At 38.2% G+C, this 25,691-nt stretch overlaps 2 protein-coding genes across 2 annotated transcripts; one reads left to right on the top strand and one right to left on the bottom strand.

Moving 5' to 3' along the window:
* The first annotated feature begins 5 nt into the window (after positions 1–5).
* On the top strand, positions 6–8,634 carry LOC145484195 (alpha-soluble NSF attachment protein-like). Its single transcript, XM_081462824.1, has 10 exons — positions 6–195; positions 316–395; positions 2,422–2,538; positions 3,093–3,139; positions 4,106–4,183; positions 4,555–4,610; positions 5,074–5,158; positions 6,082–6,255; positions 7,261–7,311; positions 7,766–8,634. The coding sequence occupies exons 1-10, from the start codon at positions 107–109 to the stop codon at positions 7,862–7,864; spliced, it is 876 nt and encodes a 291-aa protein (XP_081318950.1). The 5' UTR covers positions 6–106; the 3' UTR covers positions 7,865–8,634.
* A 3,939-nt stretch (positions 8,635–12,573) lies between these two features.
* On the bottom strand, positions 12,574–25,677 carry LOC145486036 (sodium/calcium exchanger 1-like). The gene is made up of 4 exons (XM_081464735.1): positions 23,500–25,677; positions 18,400–18,578; positions 17,527–17,946; positions 12,574–17,154 (listed from the first exon to the last, which is right to left on the bottom strand). Exons 1-4 carry the CDS (start codon positions 25,278–25,280, stop codon positions 16,775–16,777), a joined length of 2,760 nt encoding a protein of 919 aa, XP_081320861.1. The 5' UTR covers positions 25,281–25,677; the 3' UTR covers positions 12,574–16,774.
* Between the last annotated feature and the right edge of the window lie 14 nt (positions 25,678–25,691).

Below are 25,691 nucleotides of genomic sequence, written 5' to 3'. Positions count from 1 at the left end.
TGAAAGAGAAGCAAGTCTCAGCGAAGTGTTGTAAGAAAACAGTAGATGCGGTATATAAATGACTTTACTGTACAACCGGCCGACTTAACAAGCAATCTAAGGCAGTATGTCTAACGAAGAGAAAGCAATCGAGCTGATTGCTCAGGCTGAGAAGAAAGTAAAGTCCTCCCAGGGTTTTTTAGGTGGACTATTTGGGTAGGTTACCGTATTCCACGTAAACTTTCTTTTCTATCATTTTGAATGAAGTTGAAAGATCTCTGGCAAGGATTTTGAATAGCAGTCAGCAACAAGGGATAATTGCCTTCATGATTTCAGGGGTGCTTCAAAGCTCGAGGATGCGGCAGAGTTGTACATTAGTGCAGGCAACATGTTCAAGATGGCACAAAAATGGAGTGGTAAGCTGATTGATTTCATTGATGTGAGCTTAAAACTAGTTTAATTTTAAGGTCACTACAGCAGGGGTCAAACTTTGCCCGCCCTTCTCCTGTATAATTAAGTGTACGAAATTCCAGACCAATGAACCCTCAACCACCAATGCCTTTGGAATTCCAGTCTATGCCCCCACCCCACCCCCTTCTCCTTTGGAATTCCAGATGGAAAAAAGGTCATTCCGGTACACCAGATTGTGGTAGATACTCTGATTGGTCAATTTTGAGAGGTGTGATCAACACACGTAGTATGGTAGCCATTGCTGGTATAGAGGTGAATAAATGAAAGATCAATACATCGTTGTTCAAACTGCATTTTTATGTACAGCTTACTTTACGTGTAAGCAGTTGTGAAATTAACGCCTGAAGAAAATTTAGGCTTGAACGGGATTTGAACCTGGGACCTCTGCAATACTGGTACAGTGCTCTACCAACTGAGTTATCAAGCCAACAGGGAGCTGGTCATGCTGTGAACAGGATTCAAACCCATGACCTCTACGATACTGGTGTAGTGTTCCACCAACTGAGCTATCAAGCCAACAGGGAGCTGGTCACACTGCGAGTTCATAATATACCAGTAGCCCGGGGGGGGGGGGGGGGGGGGGAGAATACTCCCAGAAAAATTGGGTGGGGGTGTGCGGCCCGCTTCCCAAAACCCTTACCCTATTTATGACCAAAATCTGCGCTATTTCCTACCCCATTTATGACCTGACCAAAAAATTCAAACCCTATTTATCACCTGACTCTTAAATCAAAACCCTGTTTCAGACCTGCATTATAATATGTTCCCTGGTTCAGACCAATGTTAAATTACCGTAAACATAATTTGTGAAGGGTTTTTGTTGATTTTCTTTTCCATAATGATGAAAAAGTGGCTTCTTCTTAAAAACATACCCATATCAAGGCTAGAGTGCAAAAACCATACCCTATTTATGACCAAAATGGCCAAAATCAGCTAAAATTGATACCCTATTTATGACCACAATTGGTGAAAAACCATACCCTTTGGGGCTGCACATACCTATGTAACCCACATAAGGGAGTACCCCCCGCTCCCTACTTCCCGCTTCCCGTCCACGGGACCCGTAGATGGTTTTAATTTAACAGCTGCTTAAGTTGTGAATATAACTGCCATGGTCTTTCATGTCTTTACATTCTTGGCATGTTACGTTGTACTTAACAATTGATTCATGCTTCTGCATGCATCATAAAGGTATGATGCATACAGGAAGGAGGGGAGGTATCTTTCTGGGCAAGTGAAAATTACACTGGGTGAGTGCATTTTGCAAGTCACTATCCCGAATGGCAATTGCTTTCCAAATAATTTAGTTTCCAACATTGTAAAATATTTTCAAAAACAAGAACCCAAAATGTTATTTGACTTACACTTAGGTTATTTTGATTCTTAAATGTTGTTGATATAGGGTCATTAAATATTAGTGGCATTTCTATTTTCATTCATTATCTTCGTGTGTCAAAATACATGAGTAAGAGGAGCATACTCATGTATTATTAGCAAGGCTGAAAACAAAGAAAAAAAGGGAAAGGAAATGCAGCCAAATGACTAGGATGTATTTTGAGCCTTCTTATTTATATGGGACGTGAGCAAAACAGACAAGGGTGGGAGTTGGGAGATAAAGGTACTGGAAGTGGGAGTGCAGGGTACGGGAAGCAGGAGATTCTGACCCCCTGTCCCCCCCCCCCCCCCCCCCCTCCACCACTCTAAAAGTAGGGCAATGAATATGCATTCATGTGTTCTAATTGCGGCTAGTGAATACTGGGGTAATATAAATAGTTAAAAGGTCCTGTCCTAGGGATTTACTTAAAGCTTGCAGTTCCTGATATAGGGTCATTAAATATTAGCAGCATTTCTATTTTCATTCATTATCTTTGTGTGTTCTGCTTTCCCCTCACCAGCTTGTGAAAGCAGCTTTTGCATTTGCTTTCGTTCTTTGTTAACATCTAGTCTTGTGCAATTTATTGTTAATTGTAGCGGCTGGTACAGCATTCATGGAAGCTGCTCAGTTACAACTCAATTTGCAGTCCAAACATGAGGCAGGGCAGCGATATGTGGACGCTGGAAACTGTTTTAAGAAAACAGATGTAGAAGGTATAATTATCTCACCATCTTTAACCTACTAAATGCCATTTACAGAGTAAATCTTTTTGAAGACAGATGGAGGGAATTATGGTTTAGTTAATAGCATAGTGGCGCAGTCTTGCTTTGTTTTTTGTTTTTTCCATCGCATTTTGCAATGCTCCTCTCCACTAATTTCTTTTTAAGGAACATTCCTTTTAAGGGGTAGAACCAGTCACATTTTTCTCACTTTTGTTTTCTATGAATTAGAACTGAACTGAGGCAAATTTAGTCAAAGTTTGTGTGGTATCAGGAAGACATATAAGTTCTGGTGGTATGAGACATTTGGGTTTACTGACATAATCTACCTTCCTTATCTTACCTACCTCTTCTGTTAGTATAGCTGAATTCCTCTATTTCAAACCCTCAGGGGGAACAAAAAATAGTTTGAAATAGCTGATAGTAAATGACTGAAGGGCAATTCTAAGGGAGTTTTAAATTATCAGGGTCCAACTTTATACAAGTTTAGTATTCTGTATCCAGATTTACTTCCAATTCTCATTGCTCACTAAATGTTTGTGTTACAGAGGCTGCAAGAGCTTTTGAAATGGCTATTGACATTTACACAGACATGGTAGGAGAGACTCTCATCATGCATAGAACGTGTTGAACTTTTTAATTAAACCTACATGTAGTTGAGTTTAATTTTATTTTGTCTCACATGCATTAAAGTTATCTAAAACAATGAAAATCAAAGTAGTTTACAAATGTTTTAAGCAAGAAAATTGCAATCTCATATCTAGTGCATATGCACACAAAAAACTGGAAAAAATTGGAGGCACCAGACCTAACTTGAAAAGTTCTTAACTCTCAAATTGCAGTGTTGAGAACACAGTATTGCAAAATGATCAATAAAATGCTTGCAGCAGTCAGCAACCCTAATGTTGCAAATGTTTCAACAACTTAAACAATAACAACAACAACAACAACAACAAGAAAGTGAATACACTGAACATTGAATAATTTGAATTTGGGGAACAATTTTATACATAGGTACATGGTTTAGTTTTGCAACTGCGAAATTTACCTTCATATAACAGAGCTGGCAAAGCCTACACTCTGTCAAATTCAGTATAAATTATGTACTGTAAAAGTTATTGTATAAGTCAGGTGTAGCTTATATATGGAGTTTTACGTTAAGACAGTGCACAATGTACATCACAATCCAGTGATGCACACTCATGGCATGAGAAGTTTTCTTTATTTCTAGCAGTACAGTGTTACAAAACAATTCATATATTGTTGATTCATGCTTTTCGCTGTGTATTATCAAGTTATGATGCACTTGAAGTTTGGAGAATGCTCAAGGAGCACCTCTGGCAACTCTTAACCTTCTTTTGTGCTCTCCAGACCTTTGCATGCATCATAACTTGATGATGCTTGCTAAAGGATTAATCAATTGTTAAATGATTACCATTTGAATTATCAAAAAGGCATCTACTCTGTTTTTGCACTGAATAACATGTATCTCACTCAGTCCTGTGTGGTGATTTCTTACTAAAATCTAACTTAGAGGTCTCATTTCTTTTTTCTTCATAAGGGTCGCTTTACAATGGCTGCCAAGCATCACATCACAGTGGCAGAAATTCATGAAAACAATGCAGCTGATTTGGAAAAGGTGACCTTGAATTAAGAAGATAAATTTTGAAATTAATGTTAATACTGTTAGTATAAATTAAATCTTGCACTCAGCTGGGAGCCTGACTGTATACCTATTTACACAGTAAATTCCACAAAACAAACCCACCTAAGCAGACATGCAACTTCTCAGTGAAAAACAGGGCTAAACAATAAAAAAAAAAAAAAAACCAATTGTGACAAGTTACAGTAAACCCTTTATTTCGATAAGAAAAGTTCTAACCTAGTGGGGACAGTTCTAATATGGTTGGTAGGTAAGAAGATAGCACTATAGCATAAAATCCCCTGACCTAAAGTGTACCCCTGTAAAACAATGGTGTAATTCCTTGTTGGTAAAATATGTTTCCTTAGGCAATATTTCACTACAATCAAGCTGCTCAGTATTACAGAGGAGAAGAATCAAACAGGTGACTATAGATTATTATAGTTGTGAAAATGCCTTTCTTTGCAAGCATTTTGAGAACTTCTTTGCTTGTTTACCATTTTAGACACTTTGTTACGCGCTGAAGTGAAAGCTCAAAACATGTTAATTACTATTGTGCCGAGGGGAGTATTTTGTGAATCACTATCAATTTGATGGAATGGCTAAGGTTTCAGACAAAAGAAAAACCATTTTGCCCAAGGGTTCATATTAATTGGACAAAGCTCAATCCTTGAAATAAGTGAACGTGTTAGCTTAGGATTCTAGCAGCAAGCCTAATATGTTAAATATACCAGTATATTTTTTTAGAAATCTCTGTTCACCTGATTAAGTGCATGAATGCCAAAAGTGATATATATTACTGCTGTGAAAGATTCTCAAATGTAAACTGTTGATTTTTCTTAGATATTTTTAAATTTTAAATTAGTCTTGAATTCTGTTATTTTCAGCTCAGCCAACAAGTGTTTATTGAAAGTTGCAATGTACTCGGCGCAGATGGAGGAGTATGCCAAGGCTCTTGAGATTTATGAACAGGTTGGAATTTTATTTAAAAACTTGAACTTGTATCTCACCAATAACATTTGTTGAACTGCAAGTTGGTAATGCTTGATTTACTGCATTAATTTATACCTAATAGTGATCAGAATCTGAGTTCTCCCTACAATGTCTTTCCAAGTAATTTTAAGATCAAATATGGCAATCTGTTCATATCTCAAGCCTGTTACTAAGCAGGCAGTTAAAAGCTTGTACCAAGGTTAAATATCATGTTGTTTGTTTACTTGCATGAGGCTGTGGATACCATGTCAGTTTATAGTGTAGTTTGTTTTGGTGATTTAATTTTGTGGCTTTACACTTAATGGGTTAGCACATTCAAGATGTCTAAGGTTAGATCTGAAGATAGTAAGTTTGGCTAACAAAAATCTCAGGTATACGCACTGTATGTTTGTAGGTCAATTTGTTCTTTTGGTGAGAATGATCTCAACCTAGGCTAGATTAATTTGTTCCAACCGAGGTTAAATGTTTTTTGCATTTTGGGGAATTCCTAAAAAGAATAACATGCACACCACCCAGTCCCCTCAGTTCCTAACCGAAACCAACCGCAAGCAAACAGTGCATTTGGCGTTCTGCAAATTACCCCTGCCGATGCTACCCTGCCGTGCCATGATCCCTGATATCCCCCCTTCCTCTAACACTGACACTAACCCTAACCTAATAGAGTTTAACACCTGATCTCTGACTTTGTAGTCCACCCTCATCTCCACTAGGCCACACAAGAAATCATTGCAAATTTGCACAAATTTGTTGGACTCCCCCTTCCCCTTTGACACAAATTAATCTAGATTGAAATCATTCTGACCTACAGAACAAATTGACCTACAAAAGGTACATGGGTAGCATTGTGTAATAATTGTGTAATATTCTGAGCTGCCAACACTCATTTTGGTTGTAATTTATAGGTTGCTGCTGACGCTATTGAAAGTTCATTACTCAAGTACAGTGCTAAAGAGTATTTCTTCAAGGCAGCTCTTTGTCACATGTGTATAGACATTGTGGAGGCACAGAGGGCAGTAGGAAAGTATTGTGATATGTACCCCGCATTCCAAGACACCAGGGAATGTAAACTGTTACAGGTAATCAGTATGAACTTGCTACAAATTCGCAAACATGTCTTGAACTTGTGAAGACCATTTCTTCCAACAACACTTCTTTATATGTAGGAATAAGACAGAAAAGCTGACTGATTAGAACACTAGAGATGCCCTGTGTTTTAGCCCTCCATTTTGTAAGCTGTTCAGCTACAAATTATAAAAACAGACAGTGAGTAAATGATGTTGCATTACCTCCAACCCAATTAGTTTTTATATATATATATTATTATAAAAAGGAATAGGTTAAACAATTTAAATATCCACATTACTAAAACCCAGCCTGTGAAGTGTCTAAGGGGGGATGTCTCTTCTATCTTCTTTCTTCCCGCTTTCTCTTCACCCAATCCTCTACTAGAGAACCTGTTCACAGGCTAACAAAACAAAAATGCTGGGGGAGGTTAGGGAGAGTTACCTGGGATGGCCCAGCATGCCAACCTGTTGAGGGCTCACTGGTGAGCCCTCTGGTTCTTTGGATCTTTTGGATTGGAAATGATTGTAAGGGCCTCTTCGTATGAACCCCGGCAACCAGGCTGGCTCAGTTACTGGGGCAAATTTTGTTGTCTGTTCATATGGGAAATTTCAGCCCGCTCAACCAGGATGAAATTCAGATAACAAAACCAAAATGGTGCAATGTTTGCGACTATCGTAGCCTTTTTGACTTTTCTAACTTTACTAATAAAGCTAATCCACATACCTCTGAAATGGAAGTACATACGAAATTAAAATTATGCCATTTTGGCCGCTATGTTGCAAAAGCAAAGCCATTTTGTCAAGAAAGTTTCGTCCCAGTTGCCTGGCCTTGATTGTTCATATGGGAAAATTTTCATCCCAGTTGCCGAGATCTTGGTTGACTGGACTGGCCTGCCTTCTCATATGAACACATCGAAATTTTAACAAAGGAAACTGGAGTGAGGCAAGATCTCTGTAACCGGGCTAAGATGAAGAGGCCCTTGGTGACCTTAGTAACTTTTAGCCTTCTTGTTGCAGAATCTCCTCGCTGCTCAAGAAGAACAAAATGCAGAAGCTTTCACAGAAGCTGTAAGTTGTTCACATATAAAATCCGACATATAATTATCGTTTAAAAATCATGCATTACTGATACAAACTTATGTTTCTTTTAACTAAAGCTGTACTTCAATTGATGTTGAGATCTTCATTGTAGCTACAGTTGCTGGGATAACTTGTAGAGGCAGAACTAACATAACATCTGTAGACAGCACTGATGATAGTACACTATTGTTATTACTACTCATTAGTTAGCCTGCATAGCAAGTGTCACGTACGAAGAGCCTTTTCCGCATTCTTGCTGCGCGCCAGTTAGAACGAGAGCAAAAATGAAATCGATAAAGGAGTGGTTATTGGTTTGTCGATTTTTTGCTGTCGCTCTAATTTGCGCGCACCAGAAGGTGGAACAAGCTATTCGTAAGGGAACGCTCGCCACTCAGGCTACTCACTAATGATCTCCCATTGCTTTATTTCTTTTGTTTTGTAGGTCAAAGAGTATGACAGTATATCGAGATTGGATCAGTGGCTAACCACCATTCTTTTACGAATCAAAAAAGGAATGAATGAAGAGCCAGATTTAACATAGATTGATTGTTCAGTCCACTGCCTAATGCTACAAATTAAGATTTTTTTTTTTCTGCGGACAGACTGTAAAAGTAACTAAGGATGATAGTGATTTACTGTAATTAAAAGGTAGAAAGCTTACGTGCTGACCAAATGCATCCAAGACAAACAGTGCAAGTATGTCTATCGCCTCATAGAAATTCTAATTATTTTAGTAGAATTCTAACTGAAAATTTGAGCATTCAAATAATGGTTTCCAGTTATTTCTAGTCTTAGTACTAAACTTCGCGCTTAAGAAAAATCGCGCGGACTTAGTTTTTAAAGGTTTTGCATTCAAGAAACCGTGAATATTCTTGTATAAGTCTTCTCATGAATTTCATTATCAGTCTGTTTCCAAATGTTCCTTCCAACTTCGGAGAAACGAGAAAACACTACCATTTTGTTCGCCACATAAAGGTACTGCAGAGTAATGGCTGATAGTGTACGATGGCCCAGCCAATCAGATTGCAGCATTTTAGAATGTTGCTAAACTAACGAGTAGAATGTTACTTAAGTGAGATAGAAGCTAATTGGCTGTTTTTGTATATTGGTCAAGGTAGGCTTAGTTGAGTTTAAAAAGATGCTGCGTTCTTATTTGTCGTAGTAATTGTCCTGAGGGCAACAATACCAAATCATTATTTCGCTTTTTGTCCGCTCTGCGAGTGATGTCAAAAGAGGGTTAAGTTATCTTAGCACGAAACAAGATAAAAGCCTAGATGTAATAAAAACGAAACTTTGACAAGTTACTTAAAATACTGCCAAATCGTTGTTCACTTAGCCTGACATGTATTTCGAAAAACTCATTCGACCGCGTGCTTACCTCGTACTTGCACTAAGGTAGTGACGTCACCAATAATGTTTTCAAACCAAGATCAATTTGCTGTGGAAACGAAGTTCTTATGAACAAATACCTCTTTAAGTATACATCTGGCATGCCGGGATGGCATCTGTCCTTTTGTAATCTTGATTTACGGTAAAAGTAAAAATACAACCATTACCAAAAGCAAAATTCTGGTCTGGAGTCGTTTTAACGTTGAGATACCTATTTAGCCTCTATATTGGACGAACGCAATTAGTTGAGGGCGTGGGACGTAAAAAACCAAACGTATTGGAGGAGGAGGGGTATCGTAGGACAAGTTCAGTCCTCGATTGTTTTCAAATGTGGACCCAAAATACTAACTTGGGTTCAAAGCTCTGGGGAATAAAAACTGACAAAAAAAGAAATTTTATTTTTCCTTCAACCTTGATAAATTCCCTTTATTTCCGCTAGCCTCAGAGCCAATTTTTCCCCTTCCCCGTTAGCCAAAATCAAAAAAGCCTGATCGCAGGTTCTATATATCGAAGGGACGATCCAGGGTTTTTCAAGGGACAGGGGTGAATGGAAGGGCACTGGTATCTTGAGGTTACGGAATCAGTGGGGATTTGGAACCTCGCTAATTGAAAGCTGTTACATCAAATACTGGCAATGTAATTACAATGAGGTACCTGTCTGGCGAGTTTGCCTTAATCTCTGCCGTAATATTCACAACCTTTTTCAATTGTTTTTTGCTTCTCCAAAAGGGGGGTGGCAAGCCACTCAATCTACCGTCTTAAATCCGCCTCTGATATCTTTTCTCCACTCTCTCTAGTCAGAGAGAATCCTTGCTGTACTGTGATTCAAGGGCTTATTTCCGAAGGGTTGGGGAAATGGACATGTTAAATTTACTTCGGCTGTCAGAACACACCATCGAATTGAAGCTCTCATAGGCGACCACCTCGGAATTCAAAATAGTACTAGTGGTCACTCTCGAAAGCCACGCAGGTCGCTTGTCAAAAACGTCAGGCATTAACCGTTCTCCCTCAGTTTCAGCGTAACACCGCAGTCGTAAATCATCTTTAACTAGGGGTCTATCAACGAACATTATCTGACATTGAAATGTTGAGTGATCGCTCACGAGAGCATAAAAGCAAAGGAATAAACCAGTTAGATGTGCTTCGTGCCTCAGCCAAAGTGCAGGCGTAATTCGACTTGACACTCATACCCATCTGCGGCATTAGTACCGAGGCCTCAAGCTTTTTCAAGTTGGAAAAGGCTTCATTCCCTTTTTTCATTTGCATTACATCAAAATTCAACCTGGATGCGAGGCAATTTTGGAAAGAAACTGCAAAATTATGCTCCTTTCATTCAAAACTCGAATCGCATGGCCTCCAGGTTGACCGCAACCGCAGGTTTTCCGAGCGTATTTTTCTTCTCCTGCAGTATTCAAGGCAACGTTCAAACTTTTCGGCTCACAGGGCTGCTCTGATGACAAAAACTGACTTGACTTTTCAGCATTTTCTTTAAGATTTGTAGATTTCACAGCTCAATTCTACTTTCACTGTAAGTTTTCATTCCACGAGAAGCGACGCTCGAGTCAAGTTTGACAGTGGCGTGATTTTCCTGGACCAATCACAATTCTTTGCTACGCATAGCAACCAGAGATTGCTTCACTTTGTATAGACAATAGATTATGTCAAATGGCTTTTTTCGTGTTCGCCAAAGTGGGCAAAGGGCGGCTTTCGAGTTATGTTGAAAGATTTTCAAATAAAAAAAGCTTTATCCAGAGACTTGCACGATCGATATTGGCACGATAGTATTGCCGCATAATCCCTGCGGGTTAAGACTTTCATTTTCGCGCGTCCCACGTTTCTTCATCCATCTACTCATCTCTCGCTATCTATTCATGATCAAGCTTGTAGTTTATTACTGACGAGATATCACCTCTACTATGAGTACTTACTTAACTTCCAGGCATTGATCAACCAGACGTGCAGGAGTCTCTCTCAACCAATCACAGGGTGGCGGAAAAAGGCGGGAAGATGACACAAAACTGTGACCAATTTGGCAGTGCATGATATGAAGTGGAGCAAGAACGAAGGCTTAATATGAGTAAGTACAAACACGTTCTATCTGATTACTGGTACGTCCACTAATCAGCATTAACCGATAGGGTGCTATTCGAAGATAATTAAGTGCTTAAAATATAAAAGACGCTCACAGCAAAGATTTATGATCGCTTACTTATGCTTACTCATGCTTACTCATGTCTGTAATATTTGCATTGTAAGCTTAATTCAGGTAAGCTTTGGTCCAGTTGAATGGTATCGTACCCCTTGTAGGCAACACAGTACCCCGAGTTAATGCCTTCTGATCTGAAGCCATAACGTAACATCTTTGATCATGTTTCTGTCTATTAACTTGAAATTTCACGGGAGATTGCCGCCATTTTGAATTGTGTAAAACGTGTTTGGCCCAGCTCAAACTTCAAACTGGGAGTCAACTTCCTCGCGCGGTAAAATCTGCAGTTTCGATCCCACCCCTCTGACACGGCAAAATCTTTTTGAAATCCACAAGAAACCAATGAACGAATGACGCAACCTTAAATTAGTCAAGGCGTTAGTTTGTATAGGTAAATTATCAAATGATCTGTAGTGCAATTTGGACTAAATACGCACAAGTAAATTTTTCAAAGACTACGAAAAATCGTACGAGCCCGTGTTGGGCGTGTGCAATTTGTAGTCTTTGAATTATTTATGGAAAGTCCTGGAAACTGTTACCAACCACCTTAAAATCCTTACATATATGCAATTGAACTTCAACTGAACTAGCTTCTTTGGTTGGTAGTGGAGAAATGTTCAGGTTCAAGTTTTTTTTCGTAAGTTTATAGACTGACCTGCAGGTGAGGTCTATAAACTTGGGAAAATAAAAAACAGAACGAGACCAATATTCTCTAACACAGATACGAAACAAGCTAGTTCAATAAAGTACTTATTATTACAGCTCTTTTTAATCTGCTGATAAACTGATGTCTATGCATGATCCATTCTCAGTGAATCACATGCAAAAGGTAGGCATTTTATTTTTGTTTCTTACATCGTTTTTGTCCTCCAAGGTAAAAAGATACAAAGCATATATTAACTGTTTTCTTCAAGCTCTTTGTTGAAAAGGCAAACACAGGAGTAAATTTGCCCATATTGCAAAATTTGGACTGCTAAGAAAACCAATCAGAGTTCTCCTTTTCATTGCAGACCAGTGCAGCCATAATTGGAATAAACGGTGTTTGATTCCATTCTTTTGTCAGTTATGAAGTTAAGGTTACCGTAAACCTTCGCGGGTGTCCTTAGCGAAAAAAATATTACCGCGCTGTCTTAAAGACAACCACTACAAATTATATATCAATGCAAAGGTTATAGAATGCTCTATTTGATAAAAATTGTTTTGCCTCAATTTTTTTTAATCATAAGGCGAGCGCGACCTAAAAGCGCGAAACGACCGACGTTCCATTGAGCGAATTTATCGGGTATCAAACTCGACCGCATCAACAAAGCTACTGCATTATATCATTCACGAGGCATCAATCATCAAAACCGTGTGGGGGATTTGCGTTTTTCAAAATTGATCTCCTGCAATGGCCTTCGTCGTAAAACGTGTCGCTGTATTTTTGGACATCAAACTTTAAAACGTGTCGCTGTATTTTTGGACATCAGACTTGATAGAAATTTTCCAAAACAACCAATAGGAATATCGACAAACCCTCACACGGTTTTGATGATTGATGTCTCGTGAATGATATAATGCAGTAGCTTTGTTGATGCGGTCGAGTTTGATACCCGATAAATTCGCTCAATGGAACGTCGGTCGTTTCGCGCTTTTAGGTCGTGAATTACACCAGGAGAGTGCATTTTGAGAGTCACTTGCCCAAAATGGCGAGTGCTGTTAAAATTTAGTTTCCAACACTGGTTTGCCAACAGGACCCTTGGAGGGAGACGGGTAGTAGAAGTAGGACTTTGTTGAAGTGTCTAGTAATTAACTTAAAACAAACTAATTGGGGACACTAATTAAGTGGCAAGTAAATACATACTTTGTATTTACAATTGTAGGGCAAAACAGAAAGACTTGCTGGCCTCCAATCAGCCTCAAACCAGACTGTTTGGTCCATAAGGAAACTCAATCAGTTTCGTTGGGCAGAAAATTAACCAAGTAAAGCAACAGCAAAATTTTCAACATATATATTTATTTTCAGCTCTTATATAATAGGTTCTAGGAACATTTAATAATGAAAGGCATTTTCAAAATTCATTTTTTCCTAAAACTACTCCCTAAAAAGTAACCTAATGTTGTAGCCCTAGCTTTAAGTTTAGGAATGCAGCAAGGACTTCAAATACTGCTGTAAAATGTCAGGGAGGGCTTAGATCTTTTAAAACGGTGTTCTTTGTCTACAACATGCAACTTAAATTAAATGAATAAATTATACTTTAAAATCCCTAATATCGTAGAAATCCTTGTACACGACCATACTCCTTCTCCCTACATAATACACCTGGTATATTCATAAAACCAAACTGCAGAATAATATTTATGTACACCTAAGTATGGGAATTTTCAACATTGTTTTCTTTTTCCCGGGCTTTTACAGTATAATTACGCAACATGCATCATTACACTTTGCTGATCCATGGATATTTCCTAACAGTTCACACATACTCTTTAAAATTGACTGAATAGAGATTTGTCTCAGTTGAAAAACACGTGTTGTAATTCTCGGATTTTCACATCTTTATTCATATTCACCATAAGTTTTTATGTTTGATCCAGCAGTAATGCTACTGCATGCAACATTTGATGGCTGGTTACCAGTAAAACTATAGCTGAGACAACTGTTTCGTCTTGTGGCTGAAATACCATGATACTTTATTTATTTTCAATTTTTTTTTCAACAATCACTGTAAAAGGAAAGCGCAGGACCAAGCTGCAAAGAGATGTATGTAACTTGCAATTCAACACAGCATGTACCAAAGCCAAAAAGAAACATTTGCTTCACACTTGTCACCATTACAATCATTTTCAAAAGATATCCAATGATCCAGCGAAAAAAATACAGTGATGACTTTGAGAAACAATTTTCCAGCATAAAATGTGTCACAACTAACGGGCATAAATATATGATTTAACACTTCCTCTGAATAAAGCTTATTTATTTCCTCCAAAACAATACAACATTGTGACACAAATTTCTCCCTATAAATACCATCTTCTGTACGTCACCACTTTCTCTCACAATTGACTGTTTTTTGACACATCACGCTAAAAGTCGATCACTAGCCCAGATGAAAAATCACCTTTTACATAATTGTTTTGAAGATGTTCAAAAATTTGTCATATCCATACTCAGTAATGGACATGTGCTAGCCTGACTCAATACATGTAGCTACAGGTCTAGTGACTTTATAACTCACCTAGCTCACTTTTAAGCACATGCTTATCCAAGCCAAGTTGTGGCACAAGCCACCACACTAAGCTTTTTAACCTCGCTGGTTCAATTTATATTTTTGAGAACTTGGGCGTCTTGTCTAGTAAAGATGTTAGCTGTTCACAGCAGTGGTGGAGAAATTGAACCAACATCTAACACAAACTAAGCACATTATTTCTTATCTTAACTTCATACTATCAATGTTATTTAATATACGAGACATGAGGCAAATTGTTTCCCCTTTTTCTCTGTGCTTTTGAGACCTATTGAAAGCAGTCAATAAAGCACAAATATTTTCCTAACGCTTTCAGTTTTTTTCGAATTTATCATAATACAAAATGCTCTAACTCAAAGTTAAATTTCATGGACTGATACATTAGCAGAACATTAAACTGGAAACTGTGTGTTAATGCCGCATACCACTATTACTGCATCCAAATTAAATTGTTGTTTGTAGCTAATGTACAGATCAATACAGAAAAATACCTTGTTATGTCTTACAGTGTTGGCCAAGCAGCCTCGCACAGTATAACCAAGTCAGTTCATCAGCTTAACTAACAAATAATTTCTCTACTTTTGTAATCAATGCATACTATGTAAGTTTGGATGGATTTGATATTCATTACAAAATAACACCTCTGCAGGTGAAAAAGTTATAATCAAATTGTGTAGTTCCAGAAAATATCTATACCTCCCCTACAGAAGGGATTTTTTCTAACACCTCCCCACCCCTCTGGAAATTTCATTAAGCTTCATACATTTCTTTAAATTTTTTGGTCTCATAGAAACCCCCTACCCCCAGGAAATTCCAATCCCTTCTGTGGGGGGAGTATGGATATTTTCTGGAACCACACATTTCACATCACACTGGTATCCTATTTCCTGTCTTTCTAAGTCCTTCTGAAGACCATTTCTGGGATTCTAACAGACGATTGAAGAAAAGTTACAGTGGCTACAAAGGTACTTGGGAAGACAGCAGAAGGACACCACATAAGCTTTTGGACTTTTCTGTAGCTTTTAGAAGGAAAGCGAGATGTTTTTGGTAATGAATAATGAAATCCATACAAACTACACAGTGCGTGTTGATTACCTGTGATCTGAAGTAACTGTTTTGTGCTGTTACGGGGTCCTTTACATTGTTTCTGGTACCTTGAAGAGCACATGACCAATTACTTCTAAACTAAATATTTTGGGGCCTGCCCTATTTTCTATTGTGAAATATAAACATTTTCTTGCTGCAGCTATTATACCAGATGGACAAAATCTGAGCAAATAGCATAAATATCAGTAAAGAAGTAGTGCCCAGATGCTTGCTTTTTGTCAATGGCTGTGGTTTAAGTGTCAATATTGCTTATAGGTCAGGGTTTTTCCCAAAGTTTCTTTGGGTGATATAGACACTTTAAGAAGTTGAGCAAGCTTACTCTATAGGCACTCCCAATGTATCAGTTTTATATGACACTTAGAGAAAAATAATAATGTAAAACATTCCTCTTCATTCTTTGTTTCAATGTTCCACTTTTCAATAAACAGTTTAATGTTCATAGTGATGCACACCAGAGAGACAATTGATGGGCTCTAGGTTCACAGCCTTTCGAACTCCCGTGTAAAATTCTCTGGAAATTCTCACATAGCTGTTGCACGAACTAAATCCAGAAATGCATTTTAGAGTGATTCCCATTCACTGTAACCCCCACATGACACTATTGGCTGAATGTTTTGCATTTTGCGGGGTAGAGTAGGAGATCTATTCTTCAATTCACACTACAATGAATATTAGACTCGTTGTTTGAAGAGTGGAAATTCAAAGATACATTACTATGGGAAAGGTTCATATCAAACCGTGAATTGCTCAAGTTGAGTGTAGACAGTGTTATTGTGAAGTTCCAAATTATTTACCTTGGAGAATTTAACTGTCAAAAAGAATAACTTCTAGAGAATAGCAAAACGGTGAAAACAAATAAAATTATGACAAATAAATAACTGATAATAAAATCTACGAAATAAAATTAAATCTTTTGTGACAGATATTAACACATGTACATTAGAAGAATCTATAAATGTGACTTCTTCTAATCTTTAAAAAGAGTGATAAGATTTGTACAGCTACTGTCCAAAAATAAGTCATACTCCTACCACAGAAGGACACAACAAACAGACCAACTCTTCGAGGGTGACAGGGGTTCTGCAAAGGATAAACTGTAACAAATTATGTTTTATCGGATGCTTTTTGTTGGCCACTCTGGTTTCTAAATTAAACCAGTGAAAGCACTGTTTCCCTCATTCCCTATTTAGGTAAGTCAGGTTGCTGACCTGTTTATCTATAGATGGCAATAGCCAATGAGAAGTACTAAGCTTATCTATCAAAAGCTCGATGAACCAGTGCCATAGTAGTGCTCCTCTGTACTGGGAGTATGACAGTATCCTATCACTTTCAGGCTAAGATTTCAAATAATAACAATATTGTTGTAAATGCTATTAAAAATGTCAATATTTTCAGAAGCATTCATCATTATCATGAAAATATAAACTAAGATACTTGTATCAAAGGTTTTGCCAGACACCCATACTATGAAATTTGTTATTCGTCTCCACAAAGAAAGATTTTTCCTTCAAAGAGACAAAGCCTAAAAAGATACGCTGATGTGGCAATATGTTTGTAAAGAGGATAATATAATATAGATACCCCAAAGGAAACAGAAAAAAAGTGATGTGGGAAGTTTGTAGGCCTTTGCACCTCCAAGCTCTCCCCCAACTGCTTTACTTCTACGTAACATCATTACTCCAATAGCAAGTACAGCTGTAACACAGAAAACTACCACAGAGAAACCAAGATTACCAGCTGGAACATCAAATTTTTCTCCTTTGGCAGCCTTGACTATTGCTGCTATAGACCATGCCACACCCAGCCCAAGGAACACATTGACGGAATTGCTACCAGTCACATTACCAATGGATGAGTCTGCATACTCATCACCAACTGCGGCAACTTTGCTGGCAAATGTATCTGTGGATATTATAAACAAAAGAATGTGAGATTTGTGGCTTAAAACAAATGTTACAATAAGCTCTTTGATGTGAAAGAAATGTTTTTAGAGGTATTGCTAGCTGCAATTTTTTTTTTGGGGGGGGGGGGGAGGTAACAGGTTTGGGGAAGGTGTTTCAGAGGTGAAAGCACATGTGAAGATGTCTTACTGCATAAACCACCGACTGTTTTCAATGGATTTTATCTTTTGCATGGCAGTAAATCACAACTTCTGTTTTTTGTGATTCAGAGTGTATGAGTATTGCCATGGGGTTCAAGAAGATCTTTCTGGTGAGCTGATGAGTACAGTAATGGCTTAAAAGGATGTGTAAGTATTGATTCTTTTGTCTTTACCTGGAAGACTTGTTCCAAGAGCTACAAATGTAATGGCAACCACGCTATCTGCTAAGCCAATAGTACAACCAAAGTGGGAAGCCACATCTCCTATGATCATCGTCAACAGACCAATCATTACAATAGAGGCAACAAAGCATGCCCAGCCACCCCAAATATCTGTGGGAGGGACAATCGCGAACACAAGCTTCCAAAACACTGTCAGGTAGTGCATCATGTAGTCTCCATACGTTGGTGTCGTTGGTTCGTCACTTTCGTCATCGTCACCACTTCCACTTACTGTCAGGGCGTCAACAAACTGCTCTTTCCAAGATGATGTACCAACAACTAGTGCTAAATTAGCCTTGACTAGCAATTTGTCAACTGTGTTCTTGAATTCTTTGCTCTCAATTATGGTGACTTCTGCTTTTGAAGTATCGCCTGATAAATGACAGGAAGATTTTAATTCAAAGGAAAATTCAACTAGTGCAGAGATGCCAACATGCACTAGAAAGATGATGCACCAAAGAATTTTTGGGACTGATCAAAAAGAGCTTTCATGGTTCTTATCAAATGGAATGGAACAACCACACCTATCTGCTAAAACCTTTTTGAGTTCATAATGGAAATTTAGGCTCATTTTGTTGTTACAAATGCTGATAATAAATAAGCATTTAACTTCAAAAACATCAACAAACTCCAATGTCAAAGATAACCAAAGCAGACAAAATTGGGAAATGAAAGAACAATAAATATACTACAGAGAACAGGAAGAAATTATTACACGGTAAATTGCTGTTTCAGTACCCATTGATTTTTGAACAAATTCTGATGTTTTATGACCTAGCTGGGTTTTTATGTTGTAAAGCACTTTGTAAAGATGTGTTACACTACCTAGTCTAGGCTTCCCCAGTTCCTCAAGACGTTCTTTTTCTGCATCGTAACTGATATCAGTACCAGCTCCGCTGTCGTCATCTTCATCCTTGACAACTTTTGGTTCCCCAAGGACAACATAAAAGATCTCATTCTTCTCATATTCTTCATCGTCTATGACATTGATCTCAATGTTTTTCCTTAAGACGTATGAGCAAAATTCAGTCAGGTAAGTAACAAATATGTGTATAATTCAATTGAGCTGGGTCTTCAATAGTGTAGTTACTGTAAAACCCAAACAAAAGTAATGACTCAAGCCAATCACAAATTACACAGAAAATATTATTATTGAACACTGAACCAATCAAAACTCAACGCCAATACATGTAGGTGTGAATCTAACTGTAGGAAAGTGGGTGGGAGTGAGTCACAGTTCGTGTTGGTTTTACTTTTGGTTAGATGGCAGAGCTGCACATTCAAGTTTTTAAAGCCAGTCACTTAATGTGGTCAGGCAAACCAAAGGAAATGCAGATCACTTTTTATGCTCAAATGAAAACCACTCTAACAGGAGATTACATTAATTATTAAATTGCTAATTGAAGGTAAACAAATTAAATATACACAATGGGTGTAATTACAAGAAAATATAGACTGAATGGAATTTTACTGTTAACTGCATGTATGCGTGACTAAGAACTGTATTCAAATGTTCAAACTTCGAACTGAGCTACAGGTACATTGTGACTGTGGTGAAGTTATAAGTGCTCACCAGCACCAATTAATTACAAACGCTGCTGTAATAACTATATTTTGGCAAAGTATGAAGGAAATAGGCACATTTGATTAGGAAACACAGTGGTTCATAGTAATTGTCCTCCATAAATCATTTCCCAACTGGTAAAAAAGGCAATACACATTTTGGACCAGATCAGTCCACACATTCAAATAGCTGGCACATATTTGTTTGAGAAATTAGGGTTAATAAAACTCAAATGTCAATTATGTCTATAGCTTAAACTTAATGAATTGGGTACTTTATTTTATTTAGTTGTGAGTGGATACCATTTTATCAGAGGAGTTGATTTCTACATCTGAATTTCTTCAGCTTTTCTATTTTTCTGTGTTTATTTTCAGCTTTAAAACTATAAATGATTTCAAAAACCAATGAAATAAATTCTTCAATAATTTTGTTTCCAAAATCCCTCTCCCATGCTGTTCTGTGTGAAACAATATTGCATGATTAGAGAGAAAGAGAAAATATTATGACATTTATGACCAACCACAAATTAGCAAGCACTCATAACAATGAATTTGCATGAAGGAAGAATTAAAGACACCTTGCTACACCTGAGGTCTTGTCACTATTCAACACTGCATTTTAACTACCAAATAAAAGAATTTCCTTGGAAAAGAAAGCTTCTAATTGAATTTCTAGGGAGGACAAAGCCTTTAATTGGCAAATAAGTGTTTTATAAAAAAAGTAAAATGAGAATGGACTTAATTTACACCCTTTCTTGTTAAATATTTATGTAAACTGGCATTCACTTGGATTGATATATTCAAAACCATATAAAAACCTCTGGCAGAGACAAATATCTGCCATTTAACTGATTCAGGAATTCAACTAATTGAAACAAATATACTTCAGCTTAAAAACTGTCAGACAAGTTTCATACTCCAATGGTGATACTCTCTCGCTAACTGGACTATTACTGTGTAAGCCAGGGCCAAATATAACTACGAGTTTAAATTTTTATTGTTTCAAGGTTGGTTTTCCCCACTCATTTTAAGAAGCAGCAGAATTTATATAATATATACCTATGATACAAAGTTGACAGTAAAACTGGAATAGTTTAATCTTGTCTAGCAGAGACTGGCCCAGAATACTGGTTTAACCCAAATAAAGTGTAAACATTAAGAGAACACTAAAATTTTGTCCAATGTGGAAATAGAGCTATTGTAAGCTTCCACTGACTACATGAAGGTATTTCCTGTTGACTTAAAACAATTCATCAGATGAGCAAGAACCAAAATATTGATGTAACTGAATCTATTCATGGAGCTTATTTTAATACCTTTTAAGGAAGGTGTTGGTCATGTCCAAAATTACACAGCTGCCTGTGAGCAATTTTATTTAAGCAATGAGATGAAGCGACAGTAACAAAGCCATTGTTAAATATCTGTGCACTGTTGCTTCAATGAGTTCTCCTTTCAATTGCAAAACCTGAACTGTAAATTTTTAATTCTACAATGATATGTCACTCACTATGAATACTTTTACATATTTTGATGTAGAAATATCTATATTTACAGGAAGCAAGGATAATATTCAAGATGTCAAAATAGCCTCACTGAGTTCCTAAAAAAGGGTGCAAAAATAAGTCAGGAATTTGTTCCAGCAAACAAATAGCATGGAGTAGGTTGTTACCATATTAATAATATACATGAAAAAATTACTCGATTCTGATTGGCTGAGAGCAGTGCAATTCAAGTGTAACACCAGTGCAAAAAGTGTAACACCGGTGCAAAAAGTGTAACACCAGTGCAAATTACACATCGTAATTCTGGATTATGATTGGCTGAAAGACAATAGGAAATTTTCGAAGCCAAAGATATTACGTAAACTGATAAGGAAAATTTTGTGCGCAAACTTTGAAAAAAGTTTTCTTGAATGAGAAAAAATGGCTTCAAGAAAGGTCTTCTGGCACTTCCTCCACGCAAATTTTTTTATGTTTATATTATTAATAAGTAATCATACAGTTTTTCTCGTTCAATTTGGAATTAATTTGCACGAGTGAGTTTTTCAAAAAGCTGAAATTGCATGAGCCGAAGTGGCTCGTGCAATTTCAGCTTTTTGAAAAACTCACTCGTGCAAATTAATTCCAAATTGAACGAGAAAAACTGTATGATTACTTATACTTATCACATGACGGGTATTGTTGCTGACCCTGAGACAGAATGCTTTTTCTTTTTGACAACCACTGCTAGGGTTGCCAGAGGCCAGAAAAAAAATTTCTTTAAGGTCAAGGAAAAGTCAGAGAACATTATTTTGAGTCAGGGGAAATAGACATTTTGAAAAAATGTCACAGAAAATTGAAATTATAACATGGCTGATTTAACACCATTGAAGACTGGGTGCAAAAAACTGCTTTAAGGTCATTCTTCACATTTGCATCGCGCATCCTTACTGCGCATAATTTATGGCGTCATTAGCGCGCGTTCACGCACGCACATATTGAAAACATGATGGATTTGCCTTGATATTGAGCTCTGTCAGTTGAAAAAATGGCTATAGCTCACCAACGAGCACGGGCACCCCAATTTTTTTTTCCAGTCATTGTAATCAACTAATCATAAGCTTTGCGTGAGAAAAGACTGATCTGATTTCTATTGCTGAAAATTGAATAAATAAGAAAAATAGCAGATACACTGTGGTCTTTTCTATTTTGCAGTTTGGTAACCACGTCAAGAAATTTAGTTCAAATTTTTAATCAAGGATTTAGCTTTGTCTGAATCAAACTTAAAATTTTTATTTGTGTCCAACACAATGTATTGACTGTAATTTAATGCGTGCTCATATGAGTCTGGGCTCACAAAGATTTTACAATTACTGGGAATGCGTTCTTATAATAAGCATTAAATAATGCCAAAATGGGGCATTTTCAATGCCTCGCTGCTTCTTAATGAGCATGGGCACCCCCCTTTTTTATTTCAAAATTGAAGTTATCATATGACAAATATTCAGTGGGCAAAGTTTGAACAAAAATCTATTGTCACTTTTATTTCAGAGGAATTACCTTAAGTGGAGGCCAGAAACCACCTGTATATATCTGATATTTTGTTTTTACTTATTTGGTCAGAGAAATTTTATCTTTGTCAGGGAATAGTCAGGGAATTTTGAAAGCGATATCTGTGGCAACCATGACTGTAATCAAGTTACTATCAGCAATATGCGTAATCATGACTCATACATAAGAAGTTTTGACACTCTTGATGGAAAGTTCTGTTGATGAGATCAGATTCCAGAGAAGTGTTCCTGATTGTTAAAACCGAAAATATACAGCAGGATCGAGAAATTGAACAGAGAAAAGGAACTGCCTGAAATCTCTTTCTACCACACCACCAGCCATGGGGTCCAGATATTCCTTTAAATGTTTCAGATGTTTAAAATTAAGACAAAGAAAGCCAAGTCAACTGTTGTGGCGTTGTTACTTAAACATATGAAATGTGTTTACTGCCAGCTAAATACGTGTCTAAGATTATCCTTTGTGCTCACAAATATCAAGATAAACACAAAACTCCGGCAGACTTACATTTGGTAACAAATTAATTCGAGGCTAATTATCTTTCTAAACGCAGAAAGAACAACGTAATTTACGTTTATGGAAATTTGTTCCCTCAATGAGGAAACTGTTTTGCCATTCAAGCGAAGAGCAAGTTTAATAGTAGCCAAATATCAGTAGAGAAATCGATACCAGAAATTAGCAACGCACTTACATATCTGCCTGACTTTCTCTGAGAGATTTGAATTTTGATCACCTTAGCTGAACATGCAGTTTTTACAGGAGAAAAAGGACGGCTAAAGGGTCTGTTAAAGTCGAATAAATGATCAAATCGCTTGCATAAATCAACACTGGAACATCTGGAAAATAGAAGCTAGATGTAAACGAACGAACGACTCATCATCAGCACAGGCTAAATTTTTGGTGAATTCACAGAGGGTAGCGAGAATGTTCACGGGTTGACGTGGCCGTCACGACAATAAGAGGTTGAGTCGATCTACCAGGCATATTGTAAACAAAGGCACCCGTTTGATCTTAGATCGATTCACAAAATGGCATTGACGAAACTTTCAAAAACGCTCGACTGCCTCAATTGATTTGTATGTAAATATGCTCGGGGCAATAAAAACTGAGAAGAAAAATCTTAAGTTCTCGGATAAAATCGTAAATAAGTTTGTAAATAATGCCGCCTCTCTCCCTCTCTCTTTTTTTAAACATTTTTCCACTCCTAACATTAAGCGAACAGGCAGAAGGGAAAACAATTACCGCTCTTTGTTATATTACATGTATTTTAAATTTGTAATCTAAACTAAGACAACAGCAAGAAAGTAAACCTCACCATGTTTCGTCGTTCATGAATTCCAACTCGCCAACAGCATCTTCGTAATCCTCGCCTCCACCTTTAGCTGTTCCCTCTACGGTGTGGTAAGGAACACGGACGGTGCCCCGAGCCCCCGTGTGGCGAATCACTTTGAGTTTAATCACTCCATCTGCCTCTGTGACAGAGTTCTTTTCCTCTTCAAATGTGAAAATCCCGGGATAATCATCATCTAGGATGGTAACAGTAGCGACACCATCTTTACCAACCTTTCCAGCCGGGCCTCGGTACGTGTTGCGCACCAAGTCGCCGTCCGCTCCCGCAACACGAACATTGCCCAGGTGCACGTAAAAGTGCTCGTCTTCTTCAAATATATCGTCGTCAACGATCACGACGGAGAAGGTCTTGGAAGATTCTCCTGGCCTGAAACAGATGGTGCCCTCCGTCTTCTCATAGTCCTCACCGGCCTTGGCCGTGCCGTCCTCCGTTCGGAAGTCCACAAAAACCGTGTTACTCGGATCACCGCCAGTGCGTGAAATGTTCATAAACACACTGCCACAATTTTCTTTGACAATGTAGTGGACAGGATCAAAATAAACCCTGACTACTTGCGGGTCTTCGTACACGATATCTTGCATCTCCATCTTTGCATCTGCTAAGGAGCTACTGGCCTTCTCAAGCTTTTCGTGCTTCATTTTGAGAACATTCCCGCTGCCAACCATCTTGCGAGTGGCTTCGATTCGATAAAACGCTCGACTTTTAGGTTGAAGCTTGAGATTTTCTTGCTCCAGGAGACGTTCAACGGTCTCTCGGTCGGCATCGGGATGTTTTTGGCGAATGTCTTTCAAGGCTTGAATAGCCTTTTCGCGTCGGTCCTCTGTGAGATCGTGAAGAAGCTCGTCATTGTCAAATTCTCCACCACCTTCGGCGGCGTTCGGCTCGTAACGGCCATCGGTGAGGTTACCATCGACAAACCCGTCCTTGACTTGAACTCCAACAACGTCGAAATCGCCGGTTTGGATGACGGTCAAGCCTCCGCGTATTTGCTTTCTTCGCTTTTTTCGCAGTGCTCTGTAGAACAACAGCTTGCGGTCTGCTATGTAGGCAGCCAATACCATTATGGGAAAGAAGGCTAGGGTAAGAACTGCTTCCCAGATGTCCACTACATCTTTGGATGACACTGCCAGTATGATGTACAACCACACGTAGGCGAGCACGGACGTCGATGCTGTGATGGCAAATACTCGTAGATGTTTGATACGGCGAACCTCTCCATCAGGAATAACGTAAACACACACTGCAATAATAATCAATAGGTTGAACGCTGCAGAACCGACAATTGTCGAGGGACCGAGCTCGCCAGCGTTGAAGTCATTACCGCAAATTTCAATGGCTGATAGCAGGATTTCGGGCGCAGATGAACCCAGAGCCATGAGAGTTAAATTTGACACAGTCTCGTTCCATATTTTCACAGTTAAAACGCGCTCCTTTCCAGTTTGCTTGTCTGTTATCCTTATTTCTTTTTCTTTCGACGTTATAATTTCTATGGCTGACATGAAGCGATCGGAGATGATCGAAACGCCCAAAAAGAAAAACAGTAAGGCAAGCAGGTAGACAAAGGCTCGCCCAACAATCTCGCCAGTAGAAGGATTGCCTCCCCAAACAGGTAAAACAATCCCCGGTTTACAATCTGTCCTTAATTCGCATGTTGGATCGGCTCCATAGACGGTCTGTTGTAGAAAAGCGCACCATAATGCACATATTATGCCCGTCTGAAGCGCGAGCCTTTTAACGTACGGCATCTTTAGTGCCACTCTACATCTATGAAAGATAAAAGTGCGAATTGAAAAAAAATTGTCAACTTCGAAGTCCTTCCGACCCTAGGATGTTGACCGGACGCCGCGAAATCGGCAGAGCCCAATGAAACGTCAGTAGACTTGCGTTCAAACAGCGATCTCTGGTGCGTAAAAAGCATAGAGATGTCTTTTCACATTCAAATTATCGTCAGCAAGATGCCAGCTGCTTCCATTCTTACTGGTTGGTGGAAGAAAAGGATACCTACCAAGCAACTGACGGCGCTCGCCAATTGAAAAGAAGTTGAATTTGGTATGTATATATTATGATTGGCTGCGCATGCGCTTAACAACAGATGTGTGTTTTGATAATATATTAACGCCGCGAAACGGAAATATTCCTCCGAGTGGCGACTTGCT

The sequence above is a fragment of the Orbicella franksi genome, chromosome 4 (genome assembly GCF_964199315.1).
Source record: "Orbicella franksi chromosome 4, jaOrbFran1.1, whole genome shotgun sequence".
Taxonomy (NCBI): domain Eukaryota; kingdom Metazoa; phylum Cnidaria; class Anthozoa; order Scleractinia; family Merulinidae; genus Orbicella; species Orbicella franksi.
The sequence above is the reverse complement of the archived record's forward strand: the minus strand, read 5'-3'. Positions and strand labels throughout refer to the sequence as shown.